Raw genomic sequence first — 22,330 nt, forward strand, 5'->3', positions numbered from 1 at the left:
GTTCTGACCAGGTGTGGCTGAAGCATCCTCAGTAGTGCACACGATGAGAGCTAAAAAACAGAAGAGGAGCGGAGCTTAACACATCAATGAGGAGTCCTCAGGCAGTCTAGACCTGTTGTATGTGACGAGAGGGATTTTAAAGTCTATTCTGGACTTTACAGGAAGAATGGCTGCAGCATTCTGGATGAACTGGAGGCTTTTTATGGAGACACTGGGATAAGGAAGGTAAAATCATTGTCTGTGCCTTGGCAACCTGTCTGACTTGGATTATGTCATTTCAGACAGACTCAGACAAATGTGAGTTATATAACAACAATCCAGGGCAATTCCCACAACTTGTCTGGATGTCACAGCTCTCAGAGGGTCTACATGCTCAATTACGCGTTTAAGAATTTTCCTGAAGTCTGGGCCAGGATCTAAAGGAGTCCTAACTGTGCTGTGAAGTCCTCTGAACGGCCAGTACTGGTCTGAGTCCACTGTCAAGGCCTCTTCAGTGTGGAGCTGCTTCAAAGATCAGGGGGCTGCCGACTGTTAAACATGGTCCAGCATGTAATTATCCAACAGCAGAAAATGTTTGTCATGCAGCATCGTTTCACCACAGGATTTTAAACCGAAACATCGATGGGGAAATCCACCAAAACAAGACTCAGGGCCCATAAATCATTCAGCTGCTAACCAGCCAGGCCGTGCTGAGGCACTTTATGAAACTATCCTGACAAAAACTTCACACCAGTGGATCCAGATGTCTCTCCCTGGTTTGAGGACAGAGACTTGTGGTTCCAGGGTGTTTTCCAAACCAAAGGTACTGCTACAGGCCTAATTTTCTCTGAACTCTTCCAGAAACCAACTTCCATCTGTACCACATTTCTCTTCTGCTCATTTTTAGCAGTGGAATCTAAAGGGCTGGAGGACGGTTTTTATTTTGGATCAGCTGCAACTTTAAATCTCCATTTAATTCAGCTGTACTTCTGTTACAGGCGTGGAAAGAAAGCGGCTCCTCCAGGTGACTGTGCTCACCACAGGGGGACTTTAAAGGTGTAAAGGCTGATTTTCTGCCTGAGCAGGATCCTCTGGCAGTACCTGTCCCCACCCTGGACTCTCAGCACAGGATAAACCCACATCATCTTCAGCCAGTGGCAGCTGTGGTACTGGGCAGATGTCCAAGGACAGAGAAGGAGATGAAACAGGAAGAAAGAGGGCACAGAGGGAGCTGCCAACACATCCAGGCTTCAGCGCTCCCAAACACATCTGACCGTCAGTAATTCCACTGCTGTTCTCTGGAGCTGAATGGTTTCTCGACTTAGTGTAAAAGTTGGCACCCAGTGTGTGACAGTGAGGCCATTGGAGGAGGAGGGACACAAGGCTGCACTGTTTAGTGCCCAAGCCTCCGCTCCTCATGGGCCAAGACTCGACCTTTGTGTAGGAGACCACGCTGGTCTGTTACTGTAGCTTCTGTTCAGTCTGCATCCACCACGGGGGTTTGAGTACAGGAAGGCTATTTATACTCACTTCACATACATTTTTATTCCATTTACTTAAATGTGAAAATAATCACATTCCACTCTGGGTTGTAGCTTCATGATGTTTGCAAACCCAAGGTCTCATATTTTTACAGCTGCACCTGCAATAGGTTGAAATGTCCCATTGCTTTGTGGTGAAATACTCAGATCTGTATTTATTCTATTATTCTATTTCTATGTGGTGGATCAGAAACGGACTAATATACAAGTACCTCAGAACTGAACCTAATTGCAGTACTATAAGTATTTTTCTGGCTCTGTGATATGTGATAAGTGTGTCCACATGTATTTCATTCCAACAGACACTGTGTTAAATCCTGTGCATGTTCGATTCTCATGTAGACGAGCTGCTGTGCGCAGACAGGTTGCGCTTCTGGGCAGCCAGTCACCGCCGCGCTCCGCAGCGCCCCGATCCGGACGGTCGCTGCACTGCGAGGACGAGCCGTGTGCGCCCGGTGAGCGACCGCCGCTGAAGAGACAACATCGCTGTCTGCACTCAGGTAGGAAAACCCCGACAGAGCTGTTTTATTTCACCGATGTCATTACACTAAACATCGGAGCGAGCGGGCGACGTGCGAGCCAAACGCTGCGTCGTAATTCTGCATCGGTATTCGTCTTGTCACTTCTTATTTTTTTTGCATGAGGTGGGAGAGGTTGGGCCTTACACACAGAAATATCCTGCACATGACTGAAAAACATTTTCCCTCCATCACATGTCAGCACAGATTATTATTACTTTCATTGCGCGCGATCTCCATCTTCATCGAGCCGCATCTACAATAAAGAGGCGAAACGTGTTTTTGTTGCAGCCCCTCATCGCTCCAGGAGCCGTCACCTCCCCGCAGACACCGCACTTCGCCTGTTTTCTCCTCATTCCCACCAAAAAAAAAAAAAAAAATCTCATCATCATCCTCCGGAGCAGGTCCTGCTTTCGCTTCAGCCACATCGCCGTTGCGCGCCGTAACCAGACTAATATTTCTAATCTCGTTATCAATGTCGCTCCCAGGAGGACAATAATGCGGTGTTCTTTCTCTGACATTTACTCGGTTTTAGTGGCGGCGAACACTTCTTTTCTTTGTGTCGTCTGGTTTGAGCGCCGTGTGTGGATGTGCGGCCGTAAGGGCTCAGCGCTTCCCCCTCCCGCTATTCTGGATCTTTCGCTTCTTTTTTTGCATCTCGGGGCCTGTATGGTTTCTAGCATAGCTGTGCGTGCCTCACACATCCACTCCTTAATTCTGCGGAGCGAGACTCTGCATGTGAAGCATAACCAAGCCCCAGGTGCTCTGAACCCATTTGCATCCATGCGTCTCTGCTGTATATTCTTTATTTTAGAGAGCAGATATGTAGGGGATCGGGATGATGCGGCGCCTGTGCGCAAATGCCAAGCCCATTTTTCATCTGAGCAACAGAGGAGAGCGTCTGCACAGCAGCGCAGCGTCTCCTCTGTCACACAGGCCCAGCAGGGAACCGGGCTTTACGTGAACCCACCCGGGGTGCACAGTACGTGCATGAAGCCCTTCAGCATGAACCCGTTTCCAAAAAAAGGCGCAGAGTCTCAGTGGTGATGGTACCTGGAGTGAGAGTCTCCGGACACTCCTCTTTCCATCCTCATGGCTTTCCCTCCGTACACTGGTTTCTGCTCCAAGGGGAGGAGGGACCCGGGCATGTTGTAGTCTGAAACAGCAGCTGGAAGCCATTTCAGCCGGACAGATGATCTCCTGGAAGGAATGAAAGATGCCCTTCTCAGTTAGTTAGTTTTAAAGACTCAGCCTGCTCTCTGCAAGTTTCTGCAGGCTCTGCCTGAGCTGGGCTGGTATGTGCACAGTGAGGGCTCACCTGGACTCCTCCCTTCCACAGAACTGACGGTTCAGATGTTTCAGCGTTCAGGCTCTTTCACTTTCTGCACACTGAGCTGTCGAGCATCTGACATGGACCAAAGTTCCTGCAGATTTTCAAACAGAAAGAAGTTAAATCTCAGATTCTCTCTGAGGTTTGTCTCAAATCCATTAAAACAGTGTTTGCACATCTTCATGCATCAGTGCTGGAACCATGTCTGCAGGGATCCCTTCATGGCCAAAAGCAGCTGGAGAAGTTGTCAGCCTTCAGTTTATGAGATTATCATTATACACACATCAGTGCATTCAACCTCATGCTCTTATAGTTTTAGTTGTTTCATCAGTTTTTAGTTCCTGCAGATGTTCCACTGTATTTGCTGAAATGGCACATTCCTGTGTCATAATTAGTCCGATAAGGTGAAGGCAGATGTCAAAGTCAGATTTTAGTCTTGGCTCAACTTCCAACTGTGTTTTGGCTTTTTAGGGCATTTGTTAAGTTGAGTTTTGCAGGTGTATTAGAATTTCTTCAATAAACCAAATCATCACACGTTGATGAACTTTCACCAAACAGTTAAAGGAAAATCTTCAGGATTAAAACAGAAACGGGGCCGAGCGTGACAGAAGAAGAGTTTCAGGCTCGCTGTGATATTCCTGGTCCCTTCTCTCGGTTCGGCCTCTGACTTCATCCAGTCATCAGCTTCGACAACATTATGAAATGATTCCACACTGAAGTGCTTCATTTAGCGAAGCCTGACAGTCTGTTGCATCATGCAGGCTCCAGTCCAGAGGTGACCACATCCATCCAGACCTGAGGAGCTTTGACTTCTCTGAGCTACAGTACAAGTTATTCACATCTACTGTATTTCACTCTGATTAGACTTGAAACAATTAGATTTGTTTGAGGAGTTTGAAGGTTAAATTAATTGGTAACTACTCTGAGTCATTTGTGAAAATATTTTTCTGGCTGTTGATTTTCTGTGTTTTACATGATGGAAAACTAAATCAATCTGGGTTGGATAAAGGAAGAAAACCTGTAGGTCAGCGTGAGTTTGGAGACATTTGTGATGGACATTGATGAATTATCAATGGAAATGATCAGTAGTTATGGTGCTAAGCTGCTTCTTCTGCTGTCCTGGATTTGATTCATGCTTCTATTGTGGAAAATCAGAAAAAGTTCAATGTCTTTTAACAATTTGTAAAGATCAGCTGGTTCCCCGGCGTGTCCTCTATGGGAATAACACACATTTGGGTTTGTAAGTGTGTAATATTTCACATGCACAGTAAGACAAGGAGCAGATGAAGCTGATGGAGCTGTAATGTTTGCCAAAAGATGCTGGTCCCAGCTTTTTTCGACAGCATTGTCTTGTTAAAGAGAAGAAGAAATGCCACAGCGGGTTTGAAACCGCTTCCTTGTGCTCGGGGTAATTGGCACCATGCTGGTGTGTGGGTGTGTGTGTGTGTGGCTGATCAGATCTCACAGTTCTGCTCGTGTACATATTGGAGTGTGTGGTTACTTAAGTCTCTGCAAGAACCCGTCATATTTTGGATTCCACGCTGCGAGACAGTGCAGTCATTAACGTTGTGGTTTGTTTTTTTACTCTTGTGCAAACTGCAGCTGAACGTTTGCTGCTGGTTATGTAACACAAATGTTGTTGCAGAGACTTTAAACTGGAAGGAGAACGTGTGGAAAGGTAGCAGGGTGTAGTCGACATCCTGGAGGTATGAAAACAAAGGTGGAAAATGTTGCACCAGAGTGTGTGTGTGAGTGTGTGTGTGCAGGCCGGTCCTGCAGGATGTTTCCCCTGCAGCTTAGATGGAGGGTAAAATGGAAACGGGCTCCACCTTCAGCCCCTCCCACATCAGAAAGGTAGAGGCGGCGTGTGGCGGCCGGAGGCTGCACAGAGAGAGAGGGAACGATGGGGGAAAGTAGGTCAGAGATACAGAGGCAGCCGAGCATGAGCGCAGCATCCTCGTCTCTCGGCCGAGCGCTGGTGAGCAGGCAGGACCGTGCACGGCCTCAGAGCAGCTCCTGTGGTTCTGGTCTTAATCCACTGCAGCTCTGAAATGATTTGATAGTGAATCGGTTGGTAAAATGACAGAGAAGGGAAAGAAAGACTAAATACACTGAGCTTCCTGTGTGTGCAGGGAGGATTTGCTGCTTTCCTCTGTTTTATGTCTGTGTAAACAGAATATCTGTCTAATCCCTAATCTGTGAGGTTTTAGACGAAGACACCATGTTTCTAAGGCTTCAGTTGTGTTCTCTGCCACGGATTACAGCTGGAGCAATGTGTGGATTATTATTAGGGCTGAAGCTAATGAATATCTTGATAATTCATTAGTCTGCAGATTATTTTTAGTTAATTGAGTCAAGTTTTTTTTCTAGAAAACGTTTCTCAGAGCCTTAGATGATGTCTTCAGACTGACCAACACTAAATATATTCAGTTTAAAATAATAATAAAAACCTTATTATTTAAAAGATGGAACTGGAAAATTAATCACTGGGTTAATGATTTAAATCATTTCCAAACAAAGATGCTCAAATGTGAAGATGTTCATTTCTGTTTGGGAAGTCTGGTTCACAAACACAGGAAAACTTTACTGAATTATCTGCAGTTTTTTTGTGTTTCACTGCACTAAAAGCAATAATACATTTTTCTGACTAGTGAAAACTCCTAAAGACATTACACAACAGTTTCCGTCGGACTAAACAGACCTGGGTCTATAAAATCAGCAGCGTTTCTGACTCCAGTTTCACGCATCATGCTTTACATTCAGGAGACATTTGCACAGTTTCAGGCTGCATGTCTTGCTGCATGGCCCTGGAGCTGTGTCAACATCCCTGTTGACCCCGCTCCTCGCCGAGCCGGGGGCCCCGTGCCAAGATTACATTTTCACACGGCCCCAAGAGAACGAGCTGCATCAGCAGACCTTTCCACCTCTTCCCCCTCATGAAGCTGCGACAAAGACCCGCTGTCGTGTTCTCTTTCTGCACCAGGTGAAATTTGTGGGTTTCAGTCCACAAAGCAAACCATCGCCAGGGTCCTGTGTGGCCCCAACACGCAGAGGGAGGATCTGACAAAATAAAAGCTCTTAAGTTTGTGCAGAAGATTGTTCAGAGAAAAGGTCATTACAACTATTTTTCTGTTGCATAACCGTGATACGGACTAATGAGCAGTCCCTCCATCCATGTAATTATCAGCAGAGGGATCCGGTTCTTATCAGCCAGGAGTTTGTTTTAGTTTGTTTGCTCTCTAACTGCCTGAGCTCCCGGATGCAGAGCGAAGGGCCTCTCAGAGATTGTCTTCATTGGCAAGGGTGCAGCTTTCTTGTTTGGATTCTGTCATGTGTAATGCTACAATGGGTGCTGTGTGTGAGGACTCAGAGTACGCTATTCATTACAATTTCTATGGGCCACACAAATGTCACAACGCATCAGGACCTCCCATTTTTAAGGCTTTCTTTAAAGAGTAAAGTTGCTTTTATTCTATATTTTCCTAAATGTGAATAAATCCAACAAAAAGACTAAGACGAACAGTGTGTCGGTCCGTCTTTTCACGTCTCCTCGTCCCCGTCTCTGCCTGTCAGCCCATCGCAGCAATCGCCGCTGCTGTCTGATTCACGACTCTGGAAACACAACCGACCGATTTAGAGCTTTTCTACTGAGGGCTAAGATTCAGAATGGGCACGGCCTGTTCCTGTGTCAGACCCAGAAAAATCAGGATAGAAACGGCCACGAAAACGTTGACCAGCGTGGAAGAAACCGATGCGTCTGTACAAGTTGTTGTAAGTCACTTTACAGAAAGTTAACAGCTACTAACAACTGCTACTGGAAGTGACGTCGATGGGACGGATCAGCGACTTGTCACTGTTTGGATAAAGCCAAATAACATGAACGTGTGTCAGGCTGAAAGAGGAAGTGAAAACTAACAACATAAATGTGTAACTTCATTTTTAAAAAAAAACATCAGTGGCTTCCTAAAATGACCAGTCACTGTAGGTTTTGATAAATGTTACTCAAACAGGAGAAAACTGAGCATTTGTTGGGGACTATTTTCAGCGGCGGATGAATCCAAATTCTGTCTGTAGTGAGCATTATTGGCAACAGGACAGTATGTGGGACTGAGTCAGGATAAAGTAGTGTGTGTTAATGGAGATGGAGGAACATGGTGCACAGTGTTTTTTGTTTTTTTAAAAATATTTTTATGGGATTTGTTGCCATTAAAAATAATCACACCTACCTAACCTGTAACACCCGTAACACCCGTAACACCCGTAACACCTGTAACACCTGTAACACCTGTAACACCTGTAACACCTGTAACACCTGTAACACCTGAAAGGCAAACAGGCTCTGCTGTAAGAACCAGCTTTGGTCTGATCTGGTTCCCACCGTGCGTCTCGTTTCTGATAATGTGGAGCTTTGTATAAACACCCAAGGTCAGCAGATACGAAGGTGCACAGAGGGAAGGTCACGTAGCTGAGCCGAGCGCAGGTTTTATGGGCCGGAGTCACCATGGCAACAAATACAAAATACAGCCATGTACAATACTGCTTCATTTACAGTATTATCAGCTAAAAGTACTTGAAGTATCTGAAGTAAAAGTAGAAACTAATAAATGACATTACTGGATTTTGATGGTTAATGGAGGAGAATGAAAAATTTTCACTGGAACCTGTTCGGCCTTAAATATATTTAATGAGATGAGAAATGGAGCTGCTAACAAATTCACAGACTTTATTTTGAAGGCCAAAGAAGAAATCACTGCTGCGGAGGACAAACATTCAGGGCAGTAATACTGATTTATTCACCAACATCACCTTGATATTGTAGGTTAAAGTCCGTCTATAGTGTTAGTGTCTTATCTTCAGGTCCCCACAGATTAAAGTGAGTTGTGTTAATGTGCCACAGAGGGCGTGAGGGTGGGAATAAGGAGCAGCAGCTGGAACATCTGCACCAACAGGGAAAAGGGCTGTTTGGATGACGACACTGATTATACCATAAGCTCGTGTTTGTGTGTGTGTGTGTGAGGACAGTGAAAAAAAAAAGTGATTCAGACTGAAAACTGCTGATGTAACCAGGGGCTTGGCTTTAATCTGATTTGTAATCCTCTTTTTATGAGATTGGACACAATTCACATGTCGAGCGAACATGTGGGGACGGTTGGTTTGCGTGTTGAAAGTCTGCAGCGACAGACTGAACAGGCTCAGAGGTGTCGGTGGTCTGTGGGTGTTTAGGAAGTGCAGCTCCTCACAGCCGGGACGGTGCTCACAGGAGCACAGGGGCCTATTTTTATCTGTGAGGCTGTAACATGAAGCACCATCCTCACGTCAGGATGTATAAATAACTGGTTTTCACTGACAGTGTCTGTTTACATTTCAGGGTGACTGAAGACAACCTGTCCATGAAGTAGGCCGTCATTATATTTAATAGTTTAAAATAGGCGTGTGTCCTCGTCTGCTACTCTGCATGGAGCCTGTGATCAGGTCTGAAACCAGCCCGACTCTGTCCTGAGCTTCGTTTAGTGAACTTTCTCTGGGTTGTGATCTTTTGCAGCCTGACCTGCTACTGGTAATGGACTACATGAACAACGCCTCCAACAGCTACAGTTCTGGAGACACCATGAGCGCCTCCTTAGCCAACATGTCCATCAACGACCAGCACCACCAGGAGAACGGAGTCCAGATGGGACACAGAAACCCCGGAGACGCCAAAATGAAAGGTCAGGCATGAAAAATCTGCACCAACAGAGACGCTTCCTCTGTTCACATCCACAATAAACAAATACCAGAAGTCAAACCACAGAGAAAAAATGATGTTATGCATCATCGTGTGTGTAGCTGCAGCTACAGATTAATCATTTAAATAAAAAGCAGCATCAGGCAGCTCCACTGCTTCCTCTCTGGAGGGATGAAGCCCATTCTTCTGAAGGACTTTCCCTCCTTTGGTGGGGCAGAGTACTGAGGTGTGTTGTCAGGTGATTAGACAGGTGATGACCAAAGTGCAGGCCAAGTCAGTTTGTTTCAAACTAACAGAAAATACAACGACAGGAACAACGAGGGGAAAACTATAAAAACACTTACCAGGAAACGAGTCCAGGGAATCCAACAAAAACAGAGGTACAGCACCAGAAACAGGGTCCAAAGAATCCACCAAATAATCCAAAGAACCAGGAACACACACACACAATGAAGCAGAGGCCTGATGCTGAAATGAGAAAGTGTATGGACTAACAAGACACAGGTGAAAACCATCTTGGCTGATGACAAAGTAAATCACAACACAACAAGGGACACACCAGGAAACACTTCAAAATAAAAGTCTCAGATCAGGAAATGGGTGCAGGTCATTATACATTTCTCCAGAGTCAGCTGTTTTTGTCCTGCTGGGCTGAGACCCAGAGAATATGAAGGTTTAATTCATCATCATCATCATCATTTCCATCACTCGGTGACGACTCTGCCCTTATGGCAGCATCTGCACTAATTTGTCAGCTGTCTGTCTATAAAACCGTGATTTCATATAAAATAACTCAGGATGTTTTCATAAATTAGCCTGAAGCAAACAGGCCTATAATAAGTGCAGGATGTGCAGCAGCAACAAGAAAATCCATGAATAATTTAGATGGAGACATAAATACAGATATTCTGTACAGCTGTGAAAATAAACAGTCGTACAAGTTAATGTCAGTTCCATGATGAACCATGTCAGAGCTCTAATCCCAGGACAGATTCTGATATTGTCTCAAAGAAAAGCGTGAAAATGTCCATACACAGCCTCCTAGACCTCACTGTGGTCTGTGTGGACTGGGGGGGGGGGGGGGGGGGGGGGCAGAGGCCTGGACCCGGAGATTCAACTGTGCTTTGTTTTAATCCCTTTTTACATAATAGAAACAAGACATGTCTGACTGGCCCTGACTGCCTGGCTGCAGCTGCACTGTGCTCTATAATCCAGCTTCTGGGTCGCCCCCTCAGAACGAGGCCTGTCTCCATCCTCACTGTTTGCTCCCGATTCATCTCAAACCATCACCCACTTGACGCTGCACAGAAACCTCATAACATAAAGGCTTATTAATGTGAAAGCAGCAGAGAAATAGCAGTGGAGTGTCTCTTTGGTTTGACGTTATAAAAATAAATAATTACAGTCCTTACAGCAGTGTGTTTTTTCCCTCTTATTCCAAAATACCATCCGCCCAGTTAGTGCAGGCCTTCTCCAGAGTCCGGCACATTTATCAGCAGCAGAACAGACTGATGAAACACAAAGTGTCTCATCAGTCTGTTCAAGTAGAAGATTGAAAACTAACAAAATGAGAAACCCCAGCGACAGCCTCTGTCACCACCTCCTCCACTTTGACCTTCAACTTGCCTTTGATTCACAGAAAGCGAAGCAGCTCTCGGTGAAAATGGGCTGAAATCTGTGCCCGAGCTCTGTCACCCACAGAGCAGCCAGCGTGACGCCGAGGTGCAGCCCGGTAGGCTCGAAAACCAAACACCAGATTAACACAAATTAACCTCGTTTTACTAATAACACACTGAACCAGTCCTGCATCACCGATGCTGCATTTAAAACCTTAGAAAAGTATCAAGTGACTGTTGGCTGTCGTGTATCTGTCCTCAGATCATTATTATTATCTCCCGGCTCTAACCTGTCTGCTTATGAACCGTGTTCTCGTCGTGTATTTATGATCACACAGCACATGGAGCTCACACCACAAACAAGGCGCACTAAGAGGCTTTTAGCAGTGAACGTGCAGCATCACCTCCTCACACTCTCCTCTTCCTGCTGACTAATGTGGAAACTAATGTGTGCCTGTAAGGACTGACCACAGCGGCTCCAGTCCACCCATCATCACTGTCATCAAAAGGGTCATTGGTTTGAAAAGGTTCCAGCTCCCGACTGACCCGGTGCAGCGAACATGGTCAGGACCGAGTGAGGTGGAACATTTTCTGACATTTATTTACCCTGCAGCTGAGACGTCTGCAGAGAAAGGCGCTACTGAAGAACTAGAGGACACCTCGTGTGAAGACGCAGAGCAGCTGGGTATACCTCCTGGCTCCTTTCATTTGTTTTCCTAGCATCTTTAAAAGTTTGACATTTGGGAAAACATCTGCATCTGATGAACGTGAAACCACAGCCAGTAGTTGATTAGCTTAGCTTAGCATGAAGACTGGGAACAAAGGGAAACAGCTAGCCTGAGTTCATTAGTGAATATTTTGGGCCATAAACATCAGTATTTCAGTTAACCAGCTGCAAACTGGAGCTTTATACTGAAACTGACTCTCAACAAGAGTAAACCAAATAAGTTAATTGTCCAAGATGTCAAACTGTTGCTACAGGTTTCGTGCTGCTGCTGGTGCTGCTGCTGCTGCATCCTGATCTTTTTCTTTCAGCATCACTTTTGGAAAAAATGTGTTTTGGCTTCATTCTGTTTTTTTTTTTGTTTTTTTTTGTGCTTCGCTCTGATGCTTTAATACTTTGCTCCCTTTTTAGAGCTGCAACATGATCACAAGCAGACTTGAGAGGCAAACATGTCTTTTTATTGAAACTAAAAGGTGGTTAGGGCCTGGCTATTTCAGAGTGAAACAAGTGGCCAAACCACAGGCAGACTTGAGACTCCTGTGATCTGTTGAACAGATGCACCGCTCCCAGTCTCCCAGTCTCCCAGTCTCCCAGAATCACCAGAATAATGTTGAAACCAGCTGAAGCAGCAGCTCAGGTGTGGCTCTGCTGCACCGTGACAGACTTCAGTTAAACCCGTGTGAAACCCGATCGCTCTGTGCAGTTTGCATATTGATCCTTTTGTTTTTGGATGCCGTATTAATCATTTGCTTTGGACATGCTGTATGTGGGCTTTGAATTGATTTCTTCAGCAGCGTGCGAGTGTATTAATCAGTCATTACTGACCCTGCTCTTATGTCTTTCCATGTCTCCTCATGTTCAATCAGCAGCGGGAGCAGCGTCAACAGGTAGGCTGGTCTAATGGTTTATCGACCGCACTCAGGCGGATTTATTTACTGCATGTTTTCAGATACGACAGCACAGGAAGTTAGTCAAAGAGGTTGAGCTGTTCTGTTCGTTCTTTAATGTGAATCTGCTTCATCAATGATGATCAAGTGTTGTAACTAAGTGTTTCATGATGGGGAATGCTTTATTTCTGAAGCAGCAAGACTTCAGGTCACATTTTGCATATTTTAGTGGTGTGCCATTCATTTTCTTCACTGGAATGCGTCATCTGTTGTCCGTCACCCCAGTGTGATGCCTTAATGTCCATTTCATTTCATTTTGATGTGAACTTGAGTGTTTTCTTTACAAACCAGCCACCATGAGTCATTCTCAGTTCATGGCTCTTGCATAGTCACATTTTACAAATCTCTTGTTTTTCTGCTTAGAGAAAAACAAGGGTGTTATTTTTTCCTCCTGAAGATCAAGTGCCCAGTTCTGTTCTTTATTTATTATTTTTGGTTTAACGGGGAGATGGCAAACCAGTGTAGTGAATGTCATCGTTAATCTGCTTTCCAAACAAATTAACAAAAGCCTGCTCCTGGAGTCCGCAGTGAGTTCACGTTTGTGGGTGACGGATCAGAGCCGGCTGTAGACGGAGCCGCCGGGGAGGGCGCTGGCTTCATGGAAGCCTCCTGCTCCCAGCACCCAGGAATCAGAGCAGTGGGAGAGAGTGGGAAGATCCTAAGCAGGTCAGAGATTAGATGGGAAGCGCAGGCCAGCGGGGGGAGCCCGGAGAGGACCGGCGCTGTGGATCCTCAGAGGGCCAGCAGCCTCGACGCCTCAGAGTGTCTGATGGAAATGAGCGATCTGTCTGGGACCTGTTTGGTCCGGAGCACGGCTTTGGAAGACCTGACGTCCATCGGAGACAGAAACCCATGGGGTCATCTCGATGGACCCGCTGCTGATGGGGCAGCTTTAAAGTCCTGCAGAGACAAAAGTCCCACTGCAGAAACACAGCAGGCCCCTGATACCCAAAGTCTGCCACGGTCTGACTTTGATCCTCTGCATCCAGCAAGTAGCAGTAGGAACATTTTCAAGAAGGAAAGCCTTTTTACCCAAACGCCATCTGACACGGCGGCTGAAAACAGCAGCAGTGAGTCATCGGGGCACAGTGGCAGCTATTCAAAGCCTGACATTTCTAATGACTCAGAGAGGAGCAGTGTGGCTCAGACCACTGGTCCCAGTGAGCTCCAGAAAACACCCCCCCAAAGCTCTCCAGCCAGAAAGTCTATGGTGCCGGTTGCTGTTTCCAAAGGTCTGTTTGCTGTCATGTTCACCACTTCAGAACCAGTCCTCTTTCGTTAACTCCTCCCACTTCTTTGATTTCCGGCGCAGCTTCTACTGTATGTTTGCAGCACTGTCCCTCCGAGTTTTTTCTCTGGACGGGAAATTTGACCCGAGGAGAAGCTTGTTGTCCTCCCTCCCCACTTCAGCCTGTGTCATCTCTCCATCTCTGCTGCTCACTCTGCTCCTCATGCAGCCCCAAACCCCCATTTGTGGTGTCTACGTGCACCATGTGTACATGATGCATGCTGCATACCCTCCATCACCAGCTGCACTGCATTTTTTTTTTTTTTTCATGTGAATGGAAACCGGCACACGCGATATGATTCATTTCTTTAACTTGGGTCAATATGTTCAAGAACCTAAACCGTCTCAAGTCTAACGTCTGCTTCTCTTTTCCTGTAGCTCAAGCAAAGATGGACAACGGCTCTGCAGAGAAGGTACGTGGACCAGCAACATTAATAAGGTTGGGTCTTCTATTTGGTGGTGGGTAGAGTTTGATCACAGGTCACACAATGATTCTTTGACATTTAATCCATCGGTTGTTTTATTTTCACTGTTAGAGCTTTTGTTTTTTCATTCATTTCCCCTCTTCATGAAAAAGACTCAAACTGCCACCAAACCAACCTCCTCCATTAAAAGAGCGTCCAAAACACCAAACGGCCACAGCTCCATCCCCATTAAAGCCAGCAGCACAGGGCCCAGGCAGCCCGGAGTAAGTACAGGTCTGAATGAAGCTGTAGAGCTGAGGTTTGGATGGACCAGAGTCCTTGACCCTCACTGCCTGTCCAGACAGATTAAATGCACTCAAATCTGCATGGATTTCTTCAACACAAACACTAACCAAAGCTTCGTGCCTTCGTCACTGATTAGTCCGACACTCATTTGGAATGAGTGGTGCACGGTTTGTGTGATTACTGTGAGCAGCTGCAGTTTCCTGAGGCAACATCACATCTGAGCCGAAAACTAAACTGATCTTTTTGGTTGTTTTGTTAATTTGCAGGGTGTGAAAACTCCAGGAGCCAAAACGTCTGTGAAAGCTGCAGCTCAGCCAGGTACGAAACGAGGAGCTTTGGTCCCAGGTCTTTTCCTTTTGCTTCATATCTTTTCATAAGGGGGAAGATTTAAAGGTTACTCATGGTGTGTATATTTTTTGTGATACAGCTAGTGCCAAGAAACCTCCCACTCCAAAAAATGAAAAAGGTAAACATAAACAAAGCGGACCAATCATTAGAGAGGTCACCCAGCCACAGTCTGATCCGGTCTAACGGGATCAGACTTGGTCAGCTTTTAGTCAAGATAGCGCCCAGTTCATTTTATGATTATTATTATTATTTCTTCAATATTTTCTTTCTTGCTCATGCACTGACATGTTTCAAATCTCTGACTACTTAAGAGGCCAAGAGTGGACAGAGCAGCCCTGGTACCCCCAAATCCCCCTCTAGCCAAGCACTTTCTGCCAAGCAGGCAGCTGAGGCCAACAAAGTGAAGAAGGTGGCGGTGGTGCGTTCTACACCCAAATCCCCAGGCTCGCTGAAGAACCGCCCGCCGGCTCCTCTGGCAGCACCGATGCCGGACCTGAAGAACGTCCGGTCCAAGATCGGCTCCACAGAGAACATGAAACACCAACCTGGAGGTGGAAAGGTAACCAGACTCAGACTCCAGCTGCTGCACCACGTACGGCCTGCAGGCTGAGGCTCCACTGCTGGTTGTTTGTAGGGTTTTTTGAGAGCTGGTCCCAGGACCTGTCCGTGCAGGGGTTTTAGATCCCTGTGTGCAAACTGTTTGGACAGTTTAGCTCTAAGGGGCAGAGATAATAATAAAGCGTATGTGGATGAAGGTGTGAGATCTATTTTAGAGTAAAAAGTCTTTGTTCTAATTTAGTGGACACACACAGTCACGTGTCAGATGTTTCTGCTGAACGTGAGAGGAGCTTGTGTTGTGATATTTATGGACCAAAATAAATGATTTAATTTAGTTCAGGCTTCAGACTGTGGACGAGAATCGATTTATTTAAATAGATCATCAGGGAAAAGAAGACAAGTCTAAAAACATTACAGCTGTTTCCATGCAGTTTAATAATCAGTACCAACACTGGGAAAATGGTTTTTGTATTTGGTCCTGTCGGTGACCCGGCTCAGTACTGGACAGGTGAAGGGAGTCAGAGCTGACTCGGGGCCCAGAGTCCTCACAGCTACACAGAGTAACAAGGTTTAACCAGCAGGCCTCATTTCTTTCAGGCTTCACATCATCGTCTACACTCAGAATCTAAAAGCTGACGTTTTCGTTTTTCCAGGTACAAGTCCTTGATCAGAAGGTGGACTATAGTAATGTCCAGTCTAAGTGTGGCTCCAAAGACAATATCAAACATGTACCCGGTGGCGGCAATGTGAGTAACTGAGGGATGAACTCAACACCAGACTCTTGAGTATCTCTGCAGTTATGATCATCCAAACCAACGTTTGGTAACAAGCAGGTGCTCTCTGGTTTGTGCTCTTCATGTTAAACCTCATGATCAGAAGATGGACTTTGGTGGAATCAGTTTTCTTTTATTTAACTTCTTAATTATTGCACTAAAAGATCCAAGTGCACTTAATGAAAAGCCCTTTGCTTTAACCAGAGTACAAATACAAACTTTATGGACGGCAGCTTTAGTGACATGAGCCAAACTCTCCTGTAACATTTTGTCTCCTCCTGTTGGCTGATCCCCTTCTGCTCCGATTCTCATGTTTATTTTCAGAAGAATTTAGTTTTTCTTCTCACCCTCTGCAGGTCCAAATCCTGGACAAGAAGCTGGACTTAACTAACGTCCAATCCCGTTGTGGCTCTAAGGACAACTTAAAGCACACGCCAGGTGGAGGCAAGGTGAGAAACCTGCACCGGACACAGTTTGGTTTGGATTTTTACCTAAACTCAAGTGCCAAAATCCACAAGCACAATGTGGCAGAGGAAATGTTGTCAGTCACCTTCTGAATAAGCCACAGGGCCGTTTATATGTGGGGCTCAGCTAAAACATTTGTGGTACAGCTTCTCCGTAATGCTGCTGTGGTTTGTTATGAGCACAGCTGTAATAGAGTTTCACCCGTAGCCTCGATGCTCTCAGGGACTCCAAGGATAAAGTCCTTGATCAGAAGGTGGACTATAGTAGTGTCCAGTCTAAGTGTGGCTCCAAAGACAATGTCAAACATGTCCCTGGTGGCGGCAAAGTGAGTAACTTAAGAGATGAACTCAACACCAGACTCTCTGCAGTCAAGACCAGCCCTCTCTCTCTTTTACTCTTCAAGGTCAAAATACTTCAGAGGTTTTCAAATCTGACACTGAGTCGGTTTAGGTTTGGCAGTGGTCCTCATCCACAGCTCGGCCGCTGTTCCTTCTCTGGGATAACACTTTTTTTCCCCCCCGACTTCTTTTATCGACTTTCCAGGTACAAATTCTTGATAAGAAGTTGGACTTGAGCAATGTGCAGTCCCGGTGTGGCTCCAAAGATAATCTCAAACACATACCCGGTGGTGGCAATGTGAGTAGATACATAAGGGGCTGGCTGCATGTTGGCAGCAAGAACCGACCTCGCTTCTTCTGAATGCATCTTCACAGAGGAGCAGGACGTGCACGAAACCTCCCGTGTGTGTCCCCTCGTTTCCTTCTGACCCCCCAAAACCGACCTGTTAACACCTATTAACTTTAGACTACACCAGTCATGGGCATTTCACAGAACAGCCATGAACTGGGATTTATAACAGCAGTTTTCTGTTTCCCATGATGCTCATGGTCTAAGAAAGGCCTGATACCTGTGTTGCACCTGTCAGTTCGACTGTGATCCAGACCCAGACCTGACCCTGAACCTACATGCATGAATCCTGTATGTGGATATTTTTATTCAGACTGATCGGAGCCTCCGGTTGAGGACGGGACTTTGAGTAATTGTGACATGTAAGAAGTCGGAGTCTCCACACAGTCACAAAGAGGCTCTGTCCTCGGCCTCTCCACCAAACTCTGCCTGTTGTGGTGAGATGACCTCAGCTCAGAGAGACTGAGCGCTTTGTGTCCGGAGACAAACGGCCATGACAGGAGAGTCTGAGATGAGGTCAATGCTGTGATGCATGGCTTTTATCTCCTGTGGTGAGCAGTGCATGATAAAAATACAGAGTGTGATCGATTCAACCCGATTTCCAAACGTTTTCAACGTGAAACTCCATCATTTTCCTGCTTCTACAGGTCAGAACCCTCACAGGTGCAAGTACAGACTTTAATATCTAATCCAGCTGTCACATAGTTTCTAAGCGTCTCATGGATCTGTTTCCTTCCTGATAACAGACTAACAGGATCGTGCAGCGTGATGTTAAAGTGATGGCTGTCACTCTGAGCTGGTTCTCTGCTGTTTCGTCCCATTCACAGGTTCAAATCGTGCACAAAAAGATCGATCTGAGCAACGTCACGTCCAAATGTGGCTCCAAGGACAACATTCGCCATAAACCAGGTGAAATATCATTTGCAGCATCGGACAGCTAAAAGCAAAATGAGCAGTGAAGGTTTTGTTGTCAGCCTCTTTATGTTTTATGTGTGTTTTGTGTTAACCTGCGATCTGCTTTCACGAGGTGGTGGAAATATCGAGATCAAAAACGAGAAGCTGGAGTTCAAAGTCCAGTCTAAGGTCGGCTCCCTGGACAACATCGGCCACGTCCCCGGAGGTGGACAGAAAAGGGTAAGAACATCAGAGATCATGTTTTTGTAACTTCTTCATTCTTAAGGCGTAGAAATGCAGCAAATAGAATCTGAGTGTCGTGTCACAGCTTTTGGTTTTGTCTGGTCTGAATTTCAGCCTGAGACACTGATTTTAGGTTTAAAAGCTTTAAAACCCTGATGCCTCACACAAACACCCACGGTGGCTCTGCTGCATCGTCACACGCTCCCTTCATTTCTCATCCTTTCTTCGCTTTTCTCCCTGTTTTGGGTGAAATTCACACACTTCCACCTTCTCCATCCAGCTGGTTTTCAGTTCATCATCAATGACTCGCGTTGTTTTCTGCTTTTTGTTGAATTCCTTTGCTTTTTCATGTTGCGTTTTGATTTCTGTTGATGCCACCCCGTGTATTTCTGTTGCATGTTTTGTCCATTCCCTTTGCTGGGGCTCGTCTGCAGAGGGAGAAGGGGAAGGAAGCAGAGGGCAGCACCTCAGACAGCCCCTCACTCCCCTCCCCTGCTGTCACCCCCCCTCAGTCACCTCAGACTGTCCCTCCAGCACCCAGCACACCCACCCCGACGACCTCCCCCGTAAAGATTGAGGACTCCAGTAAGTATGGAGGACTGTGTCACCGCAGGTTTTAGCTAGACACGGTACATGGCCAAAACTATGTGGACACATAAATGCTACTTGGATTTTGATGTTGTTGGACTCTAGAAGAACCAGTTGTTTATGAACTTTTGTGTAAAATATTATTGTATGTTGGGGCGTTCAAATCTTCTTTCATTGAATCTAAAAAACAAACATCTATACTAAAAATACACAGTGCGTCCACATACTTTTGACCATGTTAGCAGCAGTTGCTTTTTCAGTATTTTCAATAATCGATATTTAAATTTTTTTGCTTCGTAGCCAAAAGGTTTGCAGTTCGGCCTGTGTCTTTGGATGAAGCCCTGAAAAGATAATGACACTTTTACAGAAACATTTTTTTAAATCAATGTGTTAAATCCAGTCACCACCCAGCACATCTGGGGGCCCGTACAGAACCTGTGGAGGTTCTGCAGGGTACGTTACTGGTCCCTCTCACGATTACGAAGCTGTGACCATCTGGAAGAAACACACTCAATTAGTCCAACTCAGAGTCAATGTCTGTGTAGTAAAGTGCTCATTTCTACTGCTGCCCACCAGAGGGCGCTCTGCTCATCGGTCTGTCAAACCTGTTTCATGAGGTTTAGGATATTTATTTTACATTTTACTGTACTGAAGGACAAGTTTAGGTATTTTCATTTTAGATTACTTTATTCCTACACTACATGTCTACATCTCTGCTCTAGGACAGGATGTTTGCTCCCTCAGGTGTATTTCAAACCTGATCTGTAGTGACAATGTGCTGCACCTGGATCAGTTAATTAATACTTAATGACCAGGTGTTGCTGGTACTCTGAGGACATTTGGCTGATAAGCACTTTAATACTCTGCTGTTTGACCCTCACCTGTGCTCTCACTGCAGATTGAGAGCCACAAACTGAGCTTCCGTGAGGGAGCCAAGGCCCGCACCGACCACGGCGCCGAGATCGTCTCTTTGGAAGACTCCCCCCACCAGCTCAGCACCGTGTCATCCTCCGGCAGCATCAACATGACCGACTCCCCGCAGCTGTCCACTCTGGCCGACCAGGTGTCCGCCTCTCTGGCCAAACAAGGCTTGTGAACGCATCCTCCCCCCGTGCACCTCAAAAACACGACCACGTAGAGGAAATGTGACCCCTTCCTCGTTAATTCACAGGACTTTTTTAGCTCCCATCACTGTCTGTCCATCTCTAACCTTTGACACTGTTCTTGAGGCATTACTAGTAGAGGTCTTGAGTAAAAAAAAAAAAAAAAAAAACAATAACACATAGGCCAAGATGTATTTAATTTCTCTCTGAGCTGGTTATTGATATTATTTCTACCTTTTATAAGTGTCCCTTTAAGGTTTAAACCCCAGAGCAAGATTCTCCCTGTGAATCTGAGGAATCACTTTATCTTCACATAATCTGACGATGTTTGACTCTTGGTTTCCTGACACTTTGACTGTAAACCCTCTTAGGAAGTTATGTTTGTCAAATATCCCCTTTGGTGGGTGTCCCCTGATGACTTTCCTTTGATAGAAATACAGAAACTGGAGGGAAGTGCAGACTGTCAAGGTTCGGGATAGGTACAGGTACAGGTGAGGGCTGCCACAGCAAAAAAAAAACCCGCTAAAAGAAAAGTAGCAAAAATTTCTCTTCAAGGCAGAAAAAAAGACCTTGTTGCTGTTTTTAATTTGTGTAGTCCCGACATGTGCTGCACCTGGAGCTGCTGCAGGTGACAGGTGTGACCTGGATTAGGAAAAAAAAGAAAGAAAAAAAAGAAACAGCTAGAGTAGATCTTTGGTTTGTGTTGGGCACAGTTTTATAATCGTACTCTGTGGATATATGACATGTATTTGATATGAGGAAACATTTGTATTGTGCCTGCTACTGTCAGTGTTAAGCTTTTTTGTTACTGCTCTATTGTAAATGCGCTGCAGCTTCACGTACGAGGAGGAAAATTAACCTTCATGCATTTTTAGTGTAACCTTTAAAATGATCAAGATCCCAGTTAGAGTATTAAAGTGAGGCTGTGGAAATTCCCGCTCTGTAAAGTCTTAAATCTACCTATAACAATATTTAACAGCATCCACCACAAGCTGCCAGTCAGACCAGACCAGTGAGGCTGCAGCAGAAAAACCCTCCACCTGTAAGAGGAGGCGTTTGAAAAGTGGCTCCAGTGCTGCAGAGCAGGTGGGCGGAGGTTTGGGCTCATTGGGCAGCAGGTCTTCCTGTCTGCACCTGAACAGTTAGAAACTGGATGTGTCGCTCAGCTGGTTGCATTCAAGCTTCAGCCAGAAAACACTGGAGATCCCTGTTTCAAACTACACTACACGGCCAAAAGTATGTGGACACCTGAATGTCACACCCATGTTTCTATGTCTCAATCTAAAACTATAGGCGTCACTGTGCTGCTGTAACAGCCTTCACTCTCCTGCTTTCACACTTTCCACCACATGTTGAAGCAGCTGCCATGAAACACGAACATATCTGACCAACATGTGGGACAGTTGCTAATTTCCAAGCTGAAAAAATGTTTTTCTGCTGGTTCCTTCCTGCCCTGGGGAGCCTCCACCCTGAGCCTAGCAGCAGTGTCCACATATTTTTGGCCATTTGTTGTGTTTCATATCAAGGAAGATTTTCAAGTTGTTCAGCTTTTCACTTTAGACTGATTAACAGTCAACTGCCTGTGAGGTTTGATGTGTTTAGGTCAAAGAAATGCAACCAGCTGCAGATTGAACTTTTCCTTAATGATCCCCCTGGTTCTTGCATTATTCAAAGACGCCCTAATGTTGACGATTTCTCGCTTTAAACTACACCCTTGCATGCTCCTCATGTAAGAGGCCAAGCCTCCCTGTGTTGAGGATATCCAGACTAAGCTTCACAGTCAGAAGGTCCCTGCTGTGTGTTAAACATGTTGCCAACATAGATATAAAACAGTATTTTATCTCTGTGGTTGCCAAGAGCTTGAAAGAGCAGACAAGTAGGATTTAAAGGTGTTTGCAACCGGATCTGCATGCTTCACTACATTCTCGGTTCTTTTTCCAATCGACCACATTAAGTCTCTGTGCGCAGGACAGACACGAGGCTGAGGGGTGGGACCTGCTCCCTCCCAGGTGTGTGGTGAAGAGTGTGTGTGTGTGTGTGTGTTTCAGTGGTCGTCTCCATGAGGAGATTTCTGCAGTAACAAAAACTCATCACCTTTCGGTTCTGACGCTGTACAGTTGTGGAAATGTGATTGTTCTCGTTATTGTGCATTTTATCAATAACTGGTTTATGACGACTTGTTGCTGTATGTGTATTTGAAAATAAATGCTATGAAGTCACTGTGGTTGTGAAGAGTCCACACACTGGAATCACTCCCCTGTTTACAGAGCACTTTGCTCACCAGGTCCCGGAC

At 45.6% G+C, this 22,330-nt stretch overlaps 1 protein-coding gene across 21 annotated transcripts; it reads left to right on the top strand.

Annotated features, from left to right (window-relative positions):
* The first annotated feature begins 1,889 nt into the window (after window positions 1-1,889).
* LOC113135593 (microtubule-associated protein tau-like) lies at window positions 1,890-22,257 on the top strand. Of its 21 annotated transcripts, XM_026315743.2 has the most exons (16): window positions 7,020-7,139; window positions 8,911-9,076; window positions 10,733-10,825; window positions 11,323-11,394; window positions 12,300-12,320; window positions 14,047-14,081; window positions 14,246-14,356; window positions 14,645-14,696; window positions 14,806-14,844; window positions 15,038-15,285; window positions 16,414-16,506; window positions 17,066-17,158; window positions 18,037-18,118; window positions 18,237-18,343; window positions 18,781-18,931; window positions 19,833-19,972. In XM_026315743.2, exons 1-16 carry the CDS (start codon window positions 7,035-7,037, stop codon window positions 19,835-19,837), a joined length of 1,473 nt encoding a protein of 490 aa, XP_026171528.1. In that variant the 5' UTR covers window positions 7,020-7,034; the 3' UTR covers window positions 19,838-19,972. The 21 variants fall into 21 exon arrangements, with proteins under 21 accessions (XP_026171537.1, XP_026171528.1, XP_026171525.1 ...); XM_026315752.1 differs by lacking the exons at window positions 7,020-7,139; window positions 18,781-18,931 and adding an exon at window positions 1,890-2,020 and having other exon boundaries at window positions 19,833-22,257; XM_026315740.2 differs by lacking the exon at window positions 18,781-18,931 and having other exon boundaries at window positions 19,833-22,257.
* The last annotated feature ends 73 nt before the right edge of the window (window positions 22,258-22,330 follow it).

The sequence above is a fragment of the Mastacembelus armatus genome, chromosome 19 (assembly GCF_900324485.2).
Source record: "Mastacembelus armatus chromosome 19, fMasArm1.2, whole genome shotgun sequence".
NCBI classification, from domain to species: Eukaryota; Metazoa; Chordata; class Actinopteri; order Synbranchiformes; family Mastacembelidae; genus Mastacembelus; species Mastacembelus armatus.

What these genes read in the sequence shown, in the direction of transcription:
- LOC113135593 (XM_026315740.2), top strand. Translation starts at nt 7,035, where the DNA reads ATGGGCACGGCCTGTTCCTGTGTCAGACCCAGAAAAATCAGGATAGAA. An exon ending in TGACGCCGAGGTGCAGCCCG is followed by an intron (nt 10,826 to 11,322) that starts GTAGGCTCGAAA and finishes TTTACCCTGCAG; the next exon opens with CTGAGACGTCTGCAGAGAAA. An exon ending in ACACGCCAGGTGGAGGCAAG is followed by an intron (nt 16,507 to 17,065) that starts GTGAGAAACCTG and finishes TCGACTTTCCAG; the next exon opens with GTACAAATTCTTGATAAGAA.